This window comes from Emiliania huxleyi (genome assembly GCF_000372725.1).
Source record: "Emiliania huxleyi CCMP1516 unplaced genomic scaffold EMIHUscaffold_5, whole genome shotgun sequence".
Taxonomy (NCBI): domain Eukaryota; phylum Haptophyta; order Isochrysidales; family Noelaerhabdaceae; genus Emiliania; species Emiliania huxleyi.
Genome location: NW_005198244.1, coordinates 1,886,477 through 1,904,038, shown reverse-complemented (window position 1 = coordinate 1,904,038; position 17,562 = coordinate 1,886,477). Strand labels below are relative to the sequence as shown.

At 66.2% G+C, this 17,562-nt stretch overlaps 6 protein-coding genes across 6 annotated transcripts; 3 read left to right on the top strand and 3 right to left on the bottom strand.

Annotated features, from left to right (window-relative positions):
• Positions 1-383: 383 nt before the first annotated feature.
• Positions 384-863, bottom strand: EMIHUDRAFT_96582 (hypothetical protein; the record flags this gene model as incomplete). The annotated part of the gene is made up of 1 exon (XM_005767301.1): positions 384-863. The coding sequence occupies one exon, from the start codon at positions 861-863 to the stop codon at positions 384-386; it is 480 nt and encodes a 159-aa protein (XP_005767358.1).
• Positions 864-1,193: 330 nt separating this feature from the next.
• EMIHUDRAFT_461669 (hypothetical protein) lies at positions 1,194-3,651 on the top strand. The gene is made up of 6 exons (XM_005767300.1): positions 1,194-1,531; positions 1,770-1,888; positions 2,151-2,219; positions 2,934-3,019; positions 3,176-3,300; positions 3,372-3,651. Exons 1-6 carry the CDS (start codon positions 1,213-1,215, stop codon positions 3,512-3,514), a joined length of 861 nt encoding a protein of 286 aa, XP_005767357.1. The 5' UTR covers positions 1,194-1,212; the 3' UTR covers positions 3,515-3,651.
• Positions 3,652-4,033: 382 nt separating this feature from the next.
• EMIHUDRAFT_197584 (hypothetical protein) lies at positions 4,034-4,816 on the bottom strand (the record flags this gene model as incomplete). The annotated part of the gene is made up of 3 exons (XM_005767299.1): positions 4,034-4,073; positions 4,251-4,438; positions 4,574-4,816. The coding sequence occupies 3 exons, from the start codon at positions 4,814-4,816 to the stop codon at positions 4,034-4,036; spliced, it is 471 nt and encodes a 156-aa protein (XP_005767356.1).
• A 1,557-nt stretch (positions 4,817-6,373) lies between these two features.
• On the top strand, positions 6,374-9,003 carry EMIHUDRAFT_51911 (hypothetical protein; the record flags this gene model as incomplete). The annotated part of the gene is made up of 7 exons (XM_005767298.1): positions 6,374-6,849; positions 7,036-7,163; positions 7,451-7,728; positions 7,978-8,094; positions 8,162-8,377; positions 8,557-8,694; positions 8,794-9,003. Coding segments are annotated over 7 exons (1,563 nt in total), but the record flags the coding sequence as incomplete, so codon positions are not given.
• A 1,305-nt stretch (positions 9,004-10,308) lies between these two features.
• Positions 10,309-11,725, top strand: EMIHUDRAFT_96579 (hypothetical protein; the record flags this gene model as incomplete). The annotated part of the gene is made up of 6 exons (XM_005767297.1): positions 10,309-10,402; positions 10,451-10,520; positions 10,881-11,004; positions 11,068-11,158; positions 11,219-11,445; positions 11,555-11,725. 6 exons carry the CDS (start codon positions 10,309-10,311, stop codon positions 11,723-11,725), a joined length of 777 nt encoding a protein of 258 aa, XP_005767354.1.
• A 1,879-nt stretch (positions 11,726-13,604) lies between these two features.
• Positions 13,605-17,562, bottom strand: ARC5A (ARC5A, dynamin-related protein; the record flags this gene model as incomplete). The annotated part of the gene is made up of 17 exons (XM_005767355.1): positions 13,605-13,830; positions 13,913-13,953; positions 14,034-14,150; positions 14,249-14,308; positions 14,379-14,432; positions 14,555-14,834; positions 14,910-14,980; positions 15,033-15,238; positions 15,329-15,372; positions 15,441-15,496; positions 15,578-15,653; positions 15,722-15,870; positions 16,030-16,092; positions 16,162-16,218; positions 16,572-16,691; positions 16,831-17,017; positions 17,126-17,562. 17 exons carry the CDS (start codon positions 17,560-17,562, stop codon positions 13,605-13,607), a joined length of 2,244 nt encoding a protein of 747 aa, XP_005767412.1.

Genomic DNA, 17,562 nt, shown 5'->3' with positions numbered 1-17,562 from the left:
GCAGCGGGTAAGCCGTCGCTTTGGGCAGTGGGAACGTGATGAAGAGCATGGTTGAAGCAGAGCCGCTCAGGCCGAGGGCTGCGATGAAGGCGACGAAGATGCTGAGTGGCCTCGTCTGCTGGCCCATGCTGGGAGACGGAGGCGAGGGCGGGCCCAATGGCGTGCAGTGGGCTGCACAGGGGCGTGCGCTCGCAATTTTATCACGTGCAATAAAAAACGAAAGCCTTTGCTTTTTCTTTCTTTTGCTCGCTGGCGATGATCGTCCTTACAAGATCCTGCTCGCGCAGGTGGGGACCCTGTCCTTCTCCCACCCCTTGTTTGGTGTGTCCGTTTTATTTATTTATTTATTCGGTGGCGATAAGGGCACACTATAGCATCCTCTATCATGAGTCCGTGACCCTCCTCACAAACAGGTAAAAACGACTGTCCCGCGGCTCGATCGGTCCTGTAGCAAACGCGCGCCCCTCGACGAGCGTTTGACCAAGGTCTCTGGCGTCGTCGTACGCATCGAGCACGCGCAGCACGGTCTGATCGTCGGTGGTGCCGACCACGTCCGGCATCCGGATCTCCACGCTCGTGCTCGTGGACCCGGTGGCTAGGACAAACACCGCGTGCTCCCCGCCGCCGAGAGGCTTGGCGAAGAGCATGTGCTCCGCCGTCGCACGGACGAGGCGCCCGGGTGACCCGGCCCACGCGGCGTTGACGCGGAGGAGGTGGACGTTGGAGATGATGGGCCACACGCGGTCGAGCGTCGCTGTGTCCGTGAGGTCGAAGGAGAGCGTGAGGGGCGACGAGAGGACGGCCCACGCGCCAAAGTGCGATCTGTCCTCCACCGCCGTCGGCAGAAACCCGACGACAAGCATGGGGCATGTCGGCTTACTAGGTAGGTCATAGACCTTCCCGAACCCCGCATGTCCGGCACACGTGTACGAGGGGGGGCTCCGAAAGGTCGGCATGCCTGGCATGTCGGCTTATACTAGCAACTAGGCAGGTCATTTGACATTTGAGTTTTGACCTCCCCCGCGCCCCGCATCGCCGCATGTCCGCATCGCCATCGGGGGAGGGCGGCTCGTAACTGAGGTTCGCGCCGTCGGGGACAGTCGTCCTCCCCTCCTCAGCCATTCCAACGGCCAGGCCGCTCGGAGGTGTCAATGACCCTACAGTTGTAAAAAAATCCATGTTCGACGAACACCACAGAATCTCGCCTCGACAATGTCCACTTCGCTGATTCGCTGCGCGACGGCCGCAGCGCTCGTCGCCACGTGCGACGGCTACATGCCCAGCGCCGCGCCGTCGCGCGCCGCCGCCGTGCGCCCCGCTGCCGCCTCCGTCTTCATGGACGAGACCGTCTTTGAGCGGGCGCTCGCGGGCGAGCTCGAGGAGGAGGGCTTTGAGAACCCGTTCATGAGTGAGGTCGGGTGGGCGGACTACCTCGACAAGAATGCAAAGTCGTCGTACAACATGAACCAGCGCCCCTCGCTTGCGGATGACGGCTACTACACCGCCAGCATTGTTGACAACCCGCTCGACGGTGCCCGCCGCGCCGCCTTGCCCACACCACCGCCACCGTCGATCTGTTTGTCCGCGCCGCCGCCGCGCTCGCGTCCGCCGCAGCCACTGCTGCCGACCTCGCCAGCGCCGCCGCCGCCGCCCGACGCTGCGGTCCTCGCAGCTGGCCCCGCGCTCCGCGGCACTCTGCGGCGCCCTCGCAGCCCCGCCCCCCACCCGTCCGCCACAGCAACCCTCCGCCCCCCTCTCTTTCCCCGCAGTGGTGAGCGACTGGCTCGGCGCGATGAAAGGCTACGTGACCAACCCCGTCGCCACCGCCTTTCCCACCATCTCCAACGACCCGACCGGCGCCCGCTCCTACCCCAAGGGCTCCAACGAGGTGCAGCTGCGCCCCATAGCTGGGCCTCGCCTGGCTCGCCGCGCTCTGCCCGCGCCGAGCCTGCCTGCGCCACTCGCTCGAGGGACGGGGAGGGAGGGAGGGGCGGGGGGGGGCAGTGGCGGCGGGGCGGGCTGCGGGCGGTGCGGGGAGAGGTGCGGCGAGGGGTGAGGACGAGGGTGTTGGTGGCCCGGAGGGGGGAGAGGCAGCGGGAGAGGAGAACGGCCTCGTGTGTCCTCACGCACGCACGCCCTCGCCCGTGCAGGTGAGCGCGCGCACCATCAAGCCGAAGGAGAAGGACTTTGACCCCAAGAAGCGGATCGTGGGGATCCCGGTGCGGCGGACCCTTCCGAGACCCTTCCGGGAGAGCCTTCCGAGACCCGACGGGAGACCCTTCCGAGACCCGACGGGAGACCCTTCCGCGACCCTTCCATGACACCCCTGAGACGCGTTCGAGACGCGATCGCCTCCGAGATGCCTCCAGATGCCTCCAGATGCCTCCAGATGCGCGCGCTCTCTCTCTCTCTAAACCCGCGCAAGGATTTGCCGCCCGCCTCGCCCACACCCGCCTCACCCGCCCGTGCAACCTACCTTGCAGGGCTTCAACATCTTCGGCACGCCGAGCAGCAAGAGCGGAAGCTTCATCGAGAACTTCTTCGGCAACTAGACGCCTCCCCTCCCAGCAGCCCCACCCGCGTACTCCTCTGCAGCCGACGTCTCTACGCCTCCAGCCTGCCGACAGGGCGACTGCCTCTCTGGCGGACGTGCGACGGCGTTTGGACGCGCCGCCGAGGTAGGACCTCCTCCACGCCGCAGCCCCTCGTTGTCCCCCCTCCCCCCTTTCCACACATGTACATGTGGTCGCACGTGATCTTCCCGCCGCCCCCCCCCCCCCCCCCTCCCTCCCTTCCTCTCCCCCTCTCCCTCTCCCTCTCCCCCTCCCTCATACCTCTTTCGCTCTCCCTCTTTCGCTCTCCCCCTCCCTCCCCTCCCCGGTAGACGAGACGGTCGGACGGCGTCGTCTTCACATCCGACGGCCTGTGAACAGGAGGGCTGGACGGCGGCCTTCACGCTCAACGCGCTGTCACACGTCAACGACATCACTGGCACCGACTTCGACACGGCAGACTGGCGGTGACTGTCTCTCACCACCCCCACCCCTCCCCCCACCCCTCCCCCCACCCCTGACCGGCTGGCGTTCCTGTCTCTCACTCCTCGTCGCCTTCTCGCCGACCACGCACTACTCGCTCCGTGGCGCACCCCGCCCTCCCCTCCCCTTCCCGCCTCGAGGCATGTCGCCGAGTACGACGCCGCCTCCACCTCGGTGCGCACCCACGTGGAGGCGCGGCGGGCCGTCGTCCTCTCCGTCCCCGCGGAGGGCGGAGGGCGGAGGGAGCTTCGCCGTTTCGCGGCAGGTGTGTCGCCGCAGTGCACAGCGTCTTTCGCCTCCGCGGACCGGCGCTGAGCTCGAGGGCCCGTGCCACAGGCGAGCGCGTCTTTGTCGAGCAGAGCCGCAAGTTCAGCGAGGAGGAGACGCGGCGGCTGGCCGAGGCAGCGGGTCTGCGGCTGAGCCGGAGCTGGGCCTCGGACGACTACCTTATCGCGGAGCTCGTCAGAGGTAGCGCCTAGCGGGGCTTTTGGGGCCGCCTGCAGAGACAGAGCGGTCCCAGAGCGCGGCACACGCGTGTGACGAGTGTGAGTCGTCGTTGAAACCCAGAGTGCAGAGACACTCTACGCTCTCTCGATGTGTTATTTCATGTGTACAACGGCTGCAGGGGGAATGTGCGCAGACGCGAGCTCGAGCGTGCCTCGGCAGCAGCGAGAGCGCCGCGAGCGCGTGCGCACACAGAGACGGAGATAACCACCCCACAGCCACAACCCGGCGCAACACAGACGGGATCGCGCGTCAGACCTCATCGGAGCCCTCCGCGCCGCCCCGGGAGGTCCCGCCCGACACACCACACGGCCCGGGCAGCGGACTCCAGGAGACGACATGCCCCGTCCTCCTCTGCGCACAAGCCCCGCGGTGCTGCGCGCGCCGTGCCCATGCACTGCATACCCAGAGCGCGGCGCTGCCGCCATTCGCGGCAACGCGCGCGGCCCACTCGCCCAGAATCAAGTGTCACCCGCCCTCTCTGCCCGCGGCAATCAGCCGCCCACAGACTTTTCTGCGACGCGGCGCACTCTCCTGCGGGCGCGCGCATGCAGGACGCGTTGGTGGCGAACCGTGCATGGGCGTGCGGGCTAGGCAGGGGGCGCGGAGACGACACGGAGGGGCGCGTGCCGGTCACTCGGCAGCGGACGGGCGGACCAGGGGTGCGGCGTGGTGAGTGGGGACAGTGGTGGGGAGCGGGACACTGCGCACCGGCCATACTGCTTTTTGTCCGTCTGGTAGAGGTGCGCCGCCTCGGGGTTGGCCGGGCTCGCGCAGTTGGGGTCCGTCAGCAGCGAACGGATCGCGATGAGGATCGAGCAGACCGAGTAGATCGGGGACCAGTTGTCCTGGATCAGGTCCATGCAGAGCGTGCCGTCGGGGTAGATGTTTGGATGGAACTGCGGAGGGCGAGGTGGTGGTGGCGGTGAGATGGAAGGAGGTCGGGCCGGGCCGGGAAGGGCGCCCGGGCACTCGCCGCCCCCACGCGCCGCCGCCGCGCTGCGGACGGCCCTGGCGGGGACACTGCCGCGCACCATCTCTGACGTGAAGCGCACGCGCGGCGGCTTGTCTGGGTACTGATCGGTGAACGTCAGCCGCATCGAGTAGATGCCCCCCTCCCAAGCTGTGTCGTCGGGACCGAAGACCGTGCCCCCCCACACGAAGAGGTTGTCCTCCGACATCGGGCTCGCGCTGACGCCTTCAGGCGGGCTCTGCTTCATCGTCTTGAGGTCGCTCATGAGCCGCAGGGCGGAGGACTGCGCCGTGGACGCCGACATGCCGCGCGCCCGGAGAGTGAGCGCGCCTGCGGGGGCGGGAGGAGGCGCGCGCGATGTAAGGGCGTCTGACAGCACTGCCTGGCAAGCGGCGCCCGGCCGCGCCTTGTGCGCGCGTTATTCTTCGTGCCAAACAGGCCTTGCCCCCCGCACAGCGCTGGCCCCGCTGACCAGTTAGCAGTGGTGCGGCATGGCATTTCTCCTCCATGGCGATTTCTCCGGGGCGGCGCGACATGGTCGGCGCCCGGCGTCAGGGCACAGGGGCGGCGACACCCCATCTACATACACAGATGATACACGCACGCATCCTAGATGCTCGAGCTTAGATGCTAAACGCCAAATAGGATGCGTTTTGATGTCACTGGGTGTCTTCGTTAACATTATGACGCTGAGCCCTGGCTGTCAGGTTGTCAGGTGCTGTCAGGTGAGTCCCGTGGCCGGTGTTGTGCGGGAGAGGTTTTTTTGTACGAGAATCTGAGATATTTTTGAAAACCAACAATTAGAATCTTATATCGATCGGCTCTCCCGCGTGGTGTATGTACCTGTGTAGTGCCAGTGCGCGCCAGTCCCGTACCTGTGCCTAGTGTTGGAGGAGAGCGAAAGAAATCGCGCCGGGCATTTAAACCGAGAGCGAGGAGCGAAAGAGCGAGCAGCACGCCCGCGCGACGAAGCAGGAGACCGCGGCGCTCGTTGCCCGGTGGATGCGGCGCTAAAATAGATGCCCGTATGCTGTGTCAATGGTTTCATGGTGTCGTCGTGTGTGATTGATTCGCAGGCTGTGTCATCCTTCCGCAATACGGAACATTACGGTTTACGCGAAACCTCGCAAGCTCTTGGGACTCTCAGCCTGTTGGCACGCTCGAACTGAGACCGATAACGGGTCTGACCACGATTGCACCCTCGAGATTGCACCTCCGCCCTAGGCATACACAACAATACACATATATTCATATAATCGTAATTATAAAAAATACAGAAAGAAAAGGCGAAGAAGCACAAGAACAGTCAGACTCCGGACACTGGACACCAAAGCGGTATGGGTGGACGCGGGACAGAAGAGAGGACGACACGTGCGAGCGACACACAGACACACAAACTCACAAGACACTCGGCCAGCCGCGGGCTCTGCCACACATCGTACCGCACTACGCCACTCTGGGCCACGCCCCCAACCCTGTCGCCCCCCCAGCACCCACGGTGCCAAGGGTACAGACAACAGCAGAAACAACACAGACAGGCGACATGGGGTAACGTGCGAGGCTAGAGCACAGACAGACTGCTCCGCCTCTAGCAATCTCGCTCGCTCGCCGGCCGTCCGCAAGGCAGCCACGGACGAGACTACGTGTGGGCTTGTGTGAGGTGTCTATGGACGCTCACAGGGCAGCAACCAGTCGCTATTGACGACACAGCATGTCTGTATGTATGTAGGAAGGTGGAGAACAGCATTTAGATCTAACAAGGACGAGAAGGAAAACGCAACATTCAAACGTTGTGGGGGCCACAAGCGGCGACGAGCGACGACGACGAGCAATGCGGGCTTCCCTTCCAAGCTCCCCCTCCCGCCGTGGCCGAAGCCGCGGCCTCGACGCTGACGACGCCCGCTCGCGCCGCAACGAGAACAAGATCGAGCTCCGCAAGGCAAAGAAGGACGAGACGCTCGCCAAGAGACGCTTTGCTCAGCCCGCCGATGCCGCAGCCGAGGAGCCCACTGACCCCGCAGCCGCCGCAGCTGACGCGGTCGCCAACGCCTGCTCGGCGGCGGCGGAGGTGCCTAGGCTCGCCTCGATTGTGCACGAGTACGTCCGGGGCGGGTGCTGCGGCGATGCCGCGGCGGCGCTCTCGACGGTGACTCGGCTGCGGAAGCTCCTCTCCCTCTCGGGCGGCCCGCCCATCGACGAGTGCATCTCGGCGGGGCTGGTACCCGTCTTCATCCATCTCCTCGGCGGCGCCGGCGCGGTCGTCTTCGAGGCGGCCTGGTGCCTCACCAACATCGTGTCCGGCACGACCGACCACGCCAAGGCAGTCGTCGACGCGGGGTGAGAAGCCTCCGCCGCCCACCCGTTCGCCAACCCGCGGCCGCCGTCCCCGTTTGGCACCACCTAGTCCGAACCCACGCCGCCACCCACGCAACGCACTTCCCCTCCTCCACGCCGCCTCCCTGCGACCCGCGACTCGCCCCCAAATCCTGTTTGATTCTTCAACATGTTTTCCGTCTCCCGCAGGGCCATCCCGCCGCTCCTCAACCTCGTTCAGACCTCGCCTTCCGTCGAGACCCGCGAGCAGGCCGTGTGGTGCCTCTCCAACGTCGCTGGCGACTGCGCCTCGCTGCGCGACATGCTCCTCGGCTGCGGTGAATCCACCCACCGCCTCCCCTCCCGCCGCCTCCCCCCCTCCCCCCCCCCTCCCTTCCGCCGCCTCCCCCGCTCCCTCCACCTCTGCTCTCGCAGCCACCCCTCTGACTCCACCTCTGCTCTCGCCGCCACCCCTCTGACTCCACCCCTACTCTCGCCGCCACCCCTCTGACTCCACCCCTCCCGCAGGCGCGTTGCCGAGCGTGCTGAGCATGATCGAAGAGATGGCAACCACCTCGCAGATGGGCCCGCTCCGCAACGCGACTTGGCGCCGCTCCGGCCAGAGGCGCGACGAACGGCGAGGAGGCTCGCGCCACCTCTGCCCCCCCCGGTAGGTGCCTCTCCAACTTGGTGCGCAACAAGCCCGCGCCCGCCCTCGAGCACGTCGAGCGCGCGCTGCCCACCCTCGCAAAGCTGCTCTCGCTCGACGACTCGGAGCTCATGATGGACACCATGTGGGCCCTCTCGCACGTCGCAGAGGCGGGGGGCGACGCCGCCGACGGCGTCGTCTCGGTCGGCTGCCTTCCTCGCCTCGTCCACCATCTGGAGCACGCGCCGCCGTCGGTGCAGGAGCGCGCGCGTCGTTGTTGCCCCCTTCGCCCCATCCCTTCGCCACCGCCGCCACCGCCCTCGCCACCGCCCTCGCCACCGCCCTCGCCACCGCCCTCGCCACCGCCCTCGCCACCGCCCTCGCCACCGCCCTCGCCACCGCCCTCACCACCGCCCTCACCACCGCCCTCGCCACCGCCCTCGCCACCGCCCTCACCACCGCCCTCACCACCGCCCTCGCCACCGCCCCCCGCCGCCGCGCAGGTGCCCGCCCTGCGCGCGCTCGCAAACCTCCTCACCGGCTCGGACGGCGCGACCGGCGCGGTGCTCGAGGCGGGCTTCCTGCGCGTCGTCGGCGAGCCCCTCTCCCGGGATCGGAGGGTGCGGCGATGTGGCCCCGAGACCAGCCAAGACCTCGCTGAGAGTAGGCAGGTTCCTCTGCTCGGAGCGGTCGCGCACCCGCAAGGAGGCTTGCTGGGCGCTCTCCAACATCGCGGCTGGCACGGCCGCGCAGATCGACCAGCTGATGGCGACGCCTCTGCTGCCAGAGGTGATCGGCCTGATGGGGCGGGACGAGTTTGAGGCCCGAGAGGACGGCGCTCTGCGGACAGCGCCGCGTGCCGCGATTGCCACACCTTACCCGTGTCCAATAGGTCAAGAAGGAGTGCCTGTGGACGGTGGCCAACATCTGCCACGCCTACTCGAGCCACCCGGGGCCGCACACTGCCTACCGGGTGGGGGCGCTGGTGCAGGCGAGGGCGTGGCCCGACCTCTCCACGCCTCTCTCCGCGCCGCTTCGCACACCGAGAGCACCTCTTCACGGCTGCGCCGGTGGACCACCAGGCGGGCTTGCTCGAGCCGCTCGTGCGGATGCTCGACGCCAACGACCCAAAGGTGATCGAGCTCGCGGTCGACGCGTGCGGCCACCTGCTCGGCGCGGGCGAGGAGCTGGCGCGCGGGAAGGGTTCCAACCCGTTCGTGGTGCGCGCGCCTCTCTAGAGCGGGACTAGCATCTCGTTCGCGACCCAGCCCGCCCGCTGCACCCGCTCACGCGGCTGCTCGTCGCCCCGCCGCTCACAGACGCAGTTCGACACGGTGGGCGGCGTCGACAAGCTCGAGGAGCTGCAGACGCACCCGAACGAGACTGTGTACAACAAAACGGTCAAGATCCTCGACGACTTCTTCGTTGCGGAGGAGGCGGAGGACGAGAACCTGATGCCGCACCAGTCGGGCGGCGGGTTCCTGTTCGGCGCCGCGGCCGCAGAGACGCCAGCCACCCCCTTCGTCTTCTGAGGAGCGGGAGGCTTTGGGACTTGGGTGCACCTCTCGTGAAGGGCGGTGCGTGTGGTCCGAACAGGCGAGGACGATGCACACAGGAGAGATCGTCTCAATGTGTCGTGAGAGTCGGATGGCGTGAGATGATACGCGCAACTATGGATGATTTAGGCGCCATCAAGCACTGATCATGTGTGATGTGTGAAAAATAATTGATACACCTTAATCGTTGACGATGACGACGTTGTGAAACAGGTGAAAAAGCCGTACCTAGCAAATCGGAAGGATAAATATAAAAATATTCACACGTTTTCTATGCGGCCGATCTCGGCCGTCGGAGAAAAGGGTATGGACTATGGTATTGTTAAGACCAACGAAAACCCTTGGTGATCGTCGCCGTGTCGCCGACATAGCACATACAAAGTTATGACTTGTGTTGTTCTTGGCCCCCGGGCGTAAGGGCAGGGGCGACAACCAACGATGTGGGCTGGCTTGGTGCCGGCAGTGGCAACATATCTAGACCAGGCACAGACTGAATGCGCATGCGACTGTGGTAGCGGGCCACCGGACTCCAACGAGGCCCGTGGGGACTTTTCTTCAGGCGTTAGCTCTGACCGCCAGGAAGCTGGCTCGGGCCTGCCGCCCGACCCAGCTTCCGGCTCGGGTGATGCTGGTGTAGGTGTGCTAGGCTGCTCCTCAATCGACGAGCTGAGGGAGCGAATCCTCACTCTGGAGGCTGCCATGGCCCGGCTGAACATGCCTCCATCGCCGCCGCCACCACCATTGATCATTCCGTCAACCACTATCGTTCCGCCTCCTCAAGCAGTTCTCACACCACTGCCGTCGGCGCCAGATATGTTGCCTGCACAGCCGTCTCGTCCGCCGCCCGAGCCGCCGTCACAGCCGCCGCCACCACTGCCATCTCCACCACCGCCGCCTCTGCTGCCACCGCCTCAGCTGCCACCGCCTCTGCTGCCGCCGCCTCTGCTGCCACCGCCTCTGCTGCCACCGCCTCTGCTGCCGCCGCTCAGACCACCGCCGCCACCGCCACCGCCACCGCCACCGCCACCGCCGCCTCAGCTACCACCGCCTCTGCTGCCACCGCCTCTGCTGCCACCGCCTCTGCTGCCACCATCACCACTGCCACCGCCACCGCCACCACCGCCACCGCCACCGCCGCTCTTGTCTCCACCACCCTTGCCCTCTACACCTGCGACCTCTCCGACAGCGCCGCCGCCCGCTCCCTCAGCCCCGCCGAGGGTCCTATTTTATGACGACTTTTCCCGCCTCGACCTCTCTGTGTGGAAGCACGAGATCACAATGGCGGGCGGCGGCAACTGGGAGTTCCAGCTCTACCGAAACAATCGTACCAACTCCTTTGTCGAAGACGGCGTGGGGCCGTGGCTCGCCCACCGTACCTTGTCACACACACTGTCTCTGACTTTGTCCAACGTGGTCATAGGCGTACTACACATCCGTCCGACCTTGACCGAGGACTGGCTGCCCAGCCCACGGACCACCCGGCTCGATATGTGCGACGCACCGCAAGTCACCGCAAGTACCGGCGGTGCCGGTGCCGGTCCTGCCGCAACACGAAGCCGGTGCGCTTAGGTACGGACTGACGCCGGCGTCCGACTGCACCGCAAACGCATTTTACGGGTGTGTCCGAAACGATGCCTCGCCCATCAGCTCCGCCCGCATCAGCACCGTCGACTCGTTCACCTTCCGCAGCGGCCGTCTCGAGGTTCGAGCGCAGCTTCCCCGGGGCGATTGGCTTTGGCCTCGAGCAGAGTAGATGCGGGGACACGAAGAGACCCTCCCAAACGACACATGTGCACGTGCTAGTTCCGGTATAGCGTGTTGCAAGTAATGGCTCTGTCTCTGCGCCGCAGGCCCGCAATCTGGCTACTCCCGCGCCACGAGACGTTTGGAGGCTGGCCGGCCTCGGGCGAGATTGACGTGATGGAGGCCACCGGCAACGCGGCCGGGTACGCCGGGAATCGCGGCGTCGATACTGTGGGCTCGACCATTCATTGGGGCACCAATCTCTCTCGTCCCGGACCCTTTCTCGTACGACAGGACACAGCGAGAGACACCCGCACCCCGCACCTAGGCCTGAACGTTGAGCAGAATCGATTCCACCAGACCTCAGCGTCGATGACTCTGCCGGGTGCGACAAGGTCCCAGACACTAGGTGCGCCCTCTGTGTAGACTTGGCGTACTCTCCTAGGCGCCAACTTTTCAGACGATTTTCATACTTTCGGGCTCGTGCGGACAGAACACGGCCTCTACACCTACCTGGACGACGACGCGCAGCGCATTCTGCAGGTGGACTGGACGAATCAGACCTTCTTCGAGCGCGGTGGATGGGACCCATCAAGCTGGAGCAACCCGTGGGCGAGCGGTCACACGAACGGCGCCCCCTTCGACGAGGACTTCTTCATCATCTTCAATTTGGTGGATCTCTGGCCGAGATCTCTCAGCCGACCCATTGCCAGGGATGGCGAGGTGGAGTGGGTGGGCTCTGGCGAGCCCTGGCCCCCGACCCTGCACCCTCGCCCCTTAGGCGGTGGGCGGCGTCTCCTTCTTCCCCGACGGTGAGGGCGGCAAGCCGTGGGAGAACGAATCGGGTAGCGCCCAGTGGGACTTTTGGGGCGCGCGCGACCAGTGGCTGCCGAGCTGGCAAGAGAACGACCCCGCGCTCAAGATAGACTGGGTGAGGGTGACCGAGGTCTGAGATATCGCTTGCATATTTCGCCGGACAAACTGAAGCTCGTGTTGAGCGTCAGTAGGGAACGCCAATGGAGGCATGTGTCCAGGATTATGCAGGACGATAAGAGATCGTCTAGAGAATGCCCCGGCAAGCTGGCAGTAGGTGTAGAGTGTTAGTCGGGCGCGTCTGCGGAGAGTTGTTTGCGTATTTTGGCAAGCCAAGGCCAGACACGCCCCCCTGATTGTGGAGTTATTGCCAAAAATAAAAAGATAACAGAAAGAAAAATCCCGCAGGCGTTACACACACACCATGGGGGCCGAGGCCGATAACGCGCTTGCGTTGATGCCGGCGCCATCCTTCGCGGCGGAGCCGCAAGAGACGCTGCTCGACGTAGTGCTACAGCAGCGAGGAGAGAAGTCGCTGCAGCCCCTCTGTCGGCTCTGCTTGGCGGGCTCGTCCAATGCCAGCCAGGCTCGCGTTGCGGCCACACCAGCGCCTCTGTTGCGCTCTTCTGAGATTCGCACGCCTCCTCCCACAAGCAGGGCACCTCCGTTGGCGACTGGCACCAGAGCACCGTCCGCAAGATCGACGCCAGCGGAGACGCTGACCTGGAGCCGCGGGCGCCGCTGACTGGGCTGCTGCTGACTCTGCCGAGCGGCTGGATCCACTTTCTGGAGGGCCACCCGCCTTCAATGTCTGAGTACCTGCAGCAGCTCACCACGGCAGAGGCAGCGGGGATCTTGTCGTCAATCAAGGCACGCCCACCTCTTTGCTACGCCTCTTTGCTACGCCGCTTGCTCGCCTCATAGATTTCCTACACGGCACAAACATCTCCGCCTCCAGGTGGTCTCTTGCATGGACGATGCGCCGGCGCGTAGCTTTGGCGACTGGCTGGCGTGCTTAGTGGAAGTGGCGCGCGGCAACTACATGGACGTTGACGATGACACGCTGCCGAAGCTCCTCGCCGACACCGTCATTGCCTTTCTGCAGCTCGGCAAAGCCGTGGGAGAGGACACTGCTGAAACTGCCAGCCAGAAGCTCGCCGAGTGGGAGACCAGGCGTGCACGTGCCTCCTCCACTGCACATGACTCAAGCGGGCTCGGCGCTGCTCAGGGCTCCTATCGGCACGCCCTGCAGGTATAGCGACTTCATGCCGAGCAACGAACGGGTGTCACAACTCCTCGCGCTCGACGAACTGCCTACCTTGCAAGAGTTTATTGACACATACGAGTCGTCCGAGGAGGCCACCTCGATGTCGGAGGTGGTCTGGCCGGCAGAGCCTACCCTGGCGTACTGACGCAGACATCTGCGTCGCATCTCGCAAAAGCAAAAAAGCACTTGACACCCAACCACCGTGATTGATCTAGCTAGGATGTATGGTCTATGGATTTTTTATTTTCCGCGTAGCGCGTTTTGTGTCATTTGAGTATTTTGAGAGCACGGTGTGACTTGTGAGGAGTGTACGGTACGGCTAGAGTGATGGGGGAGAGCGTTGAAAGAGAGAATGACGAGAAGCGCGCGTGAACTGCACATCCAAGTGTGCACACATCAAAACACATTAAAAATAAAATGCGCGGCTCGATCGGGCTTTCGCGTTTCGGGGGAGACGGGGGAGAGAACGGCTACGGTACGGGGGCTAGCAGAACGGGGCAGCGCGCAGGGCCGTGTCCGCGTGTCCACATATCAACGCAAGCCAGAAGCCACGCCGAGCCCGCAAGCGCGCACAACCGACAACCGTGTTTCGTAAGGCGGTATGTGTGTGGCACGCCTGCGACCTGGCAATGTTCTCACTCACAAAACAAACAACACGAAATGAATTCTCCAAACATGCTCGGCCTCGCGAGCGGGCCATTCCGGGCACTGGAGCGGCCCGCCCGACGGTCCCGCCATGCACCTTCTCCCGCTACCCCCGGCCAGCCGCGAGCGCCTCTGCTGGCCGATCGGCTCGGCTCCCCTCCTCGAGCTGCCCGCGCAAGCTGTAGAAGCGGTCGAGCAACTGCGTCGCCCGCGCGTGCTCGGTCTCGAGCCCCGCCTTGTGCTCGAGCAGCGCCGCGCGCGCGCTCGCCACGTCGAGCGACGACGTCGAGGTTGGCTCGTCGCACATGGTGTGCAGGCTGCGGAGCAGGTGCCTACTCGCGAGGTCTCGCGAGGTGTGGTGGCGTGTACAGACAGGGGCCCGCTCGCACGGGCACGCAGGCGGAGAGCGCGCGCGTTGGGAGCCGCTCCGCGAGGCTGATGAGGAAGTAGCGGACCTGCGGGCGCGAGGGGCAAGGGTGGCGGGGAGGGGTGGGGGAGTGCGGGGTGCCTGGGGTGGCCCTCTGGCGCGGCTCGCCTTTCGCTTGACTGCCAGAGCGAACTGGCGCCGCCACGCCCCGACGAGGCGCGTGACGAGGGCGTCCACGGCGCTCTCCCCCGACCCGACCCAGCCCCCGACCGCCCAGCTCGCCACCTTGTGGGGCGGGGGAGGGGTGATGCAGCCCTGCAATCTCGCGAGCGTGACGGGTGCTGCGAGGGCGTGGCAGCGGCTGGTCTCGGGGGGGCCGCCACCTCGCCGTCCTCTGTGACGTCGTTGGCGGGCGAGGCAAAGATGGGCCACAAGGTAGACACCTGAGCAATTCGAGGGGCGCGAACGAGTGAGGGGCGGGGGGAGAGGGTCCAAGGGGCGGGAGCAGCTCGCCTCGGACGCCCCGCCGCGAGGCGCGACGACAGAGCGGATGTCTGTGTAGCATGCCTGGCAGCGGGAGAGGAGGCGCATGTGTGGGAGACGACGGTGGCGGGCAGAGAGGTGGCGAAGGCAAGAGGCTGGCCAGGGCAGGAGGTGGCGGAGGCAGACGTGGCGAGGCGGAGGCGCGCCTGCATGCACTCCCGCAAGCTCTCGCGCAGCAGCGACGAGAAGGCCTCCTCGACCGGCCGGCGAAGGAAGCCGCCAATCGTCTCGCTGATCATCCGCGAGCGGCGCGCGGTCGCTCGCAGCGCGCCCGCCCCCGCGGCGGCGGAGATGCCCTCGTCGGCGGTGGCTGCCGCGTGAAGCAGCATCCGCGCCACGACGTGCTCCACGCGCGAGGCGAGCCGCGTGAGCAGCTCGTGGTGCTGGCTGAGCGAGTGGCTCATCGCCGCCTGGCAGACGGCGCGCCTATGGCATGGCACAGGGAGAGGCGCGGCTCGCGCACCAGCCGAGATTGCTGTTGTGGGCTCTGCGCGGGCGCGCCCGTAGCAGAGCGCGTCGTGCTGCGCGTCGACGCCGAGCGCGTTGGAGAGCTGTTCGTCGGTGACTAGCACCTGCTCGGCACATAGGCGGGATATGGGGAGGGGAGGGGAGGGGAGGGTGGACCGACGGCAGCGAGCGGACGCCGAGCTCAAACTCGCGCAGCAAGCGGTGGAACTGCGCGCCGCCAAACAGCCTCGCGCCCGCGCCGCCCTCGCCCACCAGCGCCGAGAAGTCGGCGCCGAGCGCGGCGTCGCTGCAGAGGGCGCCTGCCTCGGCGCGCTCCTGCGCGAGCGTCTGTCCGATCGGCGCCGTGTCGGTCGCAACGGTGCCTGCCGGGGGGTGGGGGCGGGGGGTGGGGGTCGGAGGTCGGAGTGGACTCCGCACGGCGGCGAGCTGCGGAGGAGGGGCATATCGCGCACCCGCTATGGTGAGGTCGTACCGCTCCATGAAGAGGGAGACGTACCTACGGGATGGCTCACACCGGCCTGCAGGGAGAGGCCACTCACGCAGCCGCTCGACAGAGAGACGAACTTGGAGCAGAGCCCACGCAGCCTGCTGGGCGCGAGCTCCTCGAGCAGCTCGTCCGCCTACGGGACGTGTTGTGGACGTGTCGTGGGCGTGGACGTGTCGTGGACGGTCTGGAGGCTCGGCGAGCAGCTCGTGCGCGCCTGCGCCATCTGCTGCGAGGTTCGCTCGCGCGCCGCTTGCAGCTGTCCGATGATCGAGGTGAGGCTCATCAGGTACCTAATTAGTTAATTATTAGTTCATTAATAGTTAATTAATTAGAGGGCAAGGTGAGGGACATCAGGTACCGCTCGCGCAGCAAGTCCTCGAGGAAGCGGCGCAGCCTGCTGATGCCCACGGCAGAGCGCGCACCCGGCTGCGTGGCGGCGTCCGCGGCGGGCGCCGCAACCTCGCGCAAGTACTCGAGGTTGGCGTGCTCCGTGCGCGCCAGCGCGTCCTGGCGTGTGCGAGGGGGCGAGTGAGGGATGCGTCCAGGGCGTGTCATGGGTGCGGCGGCGTCGAAGCCACCACGGGGCTAGAGGCGGGGGATCGTGGGCGGCGGCATCGACGGAGCAGACGGCCTGGCGCCGGAAGTGTCTCGGAAAGTGCCGCTCGCCTGGTACTCGCCGTCAGTGGCGAATCCGTGCAGCGGCGAGCTGCCCACGCGCCCCGAAGGCACCTGCGGGACACACCAACGACCAGTGATGGGGCGTGTGGCGCGGCTGCTGCCCGCGCGAGCCTGCGGCACCGAGGTGAAGAATGGGCCTCCGAGCAGCCGCGGGTGCGACTCCCGGAGAGGGCGCGCCTGACCTCGGACAATCTCGGGTGGCGATCTCGGACAATCTCGGGGGTGCGACTCGCAGAGAGGGAGCGCCTGGCGGGCGGTGAGGGGGGGGAGGGGTGGGGGGAGGGGGGGGGAGGGGTGGGGGGAGGGGTGGGGAGGGGTGGGGAGGGGGTTGTAGTGGACGATCCGCGAACCGTTGCGGGCAGCACGAGAGGTGAGTCTGCACGAGTCTGCACGAGAGTGTCTAGGACGAGAGGTGTCACGAGAGGTGTCACGAGAGGTGTCACGAGAGGTGTCACGAGAGGTGTCACGAGAGGTGTCACGAGAGGTGTCACGAGAGGTGTCTAGGAGGTGTCTAGGAGGTGTCCGCGCGCCGCGAGGAAGTGGAGGAGGTCCGACGTGCCCGAGAGCTGGGCGAGCTTGGTGTCGAGCTTGGTCGAGACGACGACGGTGCGGCCGAAGGTGGGGTCGACTTCGCCGACGAGCTGCCGCACCTGCGCTAGCGATCGGATCTCGCCGGAGGTGTGGGCGGACCTCAGGACCTGTCAGGACCTCTCAGGACCTGTCAGGACCTCTCTCTCCGCGGGCTACGTCTCGGCGAGTCTCGGCGACTTCTCGTGATCTCTCGCGCGCCGCCGAGCTCTGCCAGCAGCGCGTCTCCTCGACGCAAAGAATGACGCGCTCCGCGGCCGACATCTGCGCGACGACGAGCTCGCGCACCGCGCGCGCGTTGGTGGCGGCGCTGGGCGCCGTCGACTGGGCGGCGGAATCAAAGTCGAGGAGTCCCGGCGTGTCGATGATGCTCAGGTTGGGGCAGTACCTGTGGTTGGGCGGGGCGGGTGGCGAGAGGAGGCGCGGGTCGGTGGATACGGCTCGCATCTCCCGGCAGAGGCTTCGGCTAGGCCGGGAGGCGGGTGTGGCGTAGCACTTGTAGTCCATCCGCACGATCAGCTCCTCCGCCTCGAAGGCGCCCTCCGCCTCGAGGCGCGAGTTTTCCGCCTCGATGTACGCCTTGAGCTCCTGCAGACCCACCTGCCGCTCGCGCCCGCCCTCGAACAGGAAGCAGCGTGGCTCCTCGCACTCGGCGCGGTACTGCATCTGCAGCGCAATCGGCCGGCGCGTCTTTGTGCCGCCGCCGACGTGGTTGAACTGGAAGCCCATCAGGGCCTCGATGAGGGCGGACTTGCCGTCCGTCTGCTGACCCACCACCACGATCTGCGGCGTCTTGATCGGCAGCTGGCACTGCTGCGAGAAGGCGGCGAGCTGGTTGTAGGCAGCGTAGAGCCCGTCCGCCTGCGGCGAGCCTTGCCACGCCGGACCGTCGTGCGCGCCAAGCAACAGGAGCGGCGCCGCCAGCAGCAGCAT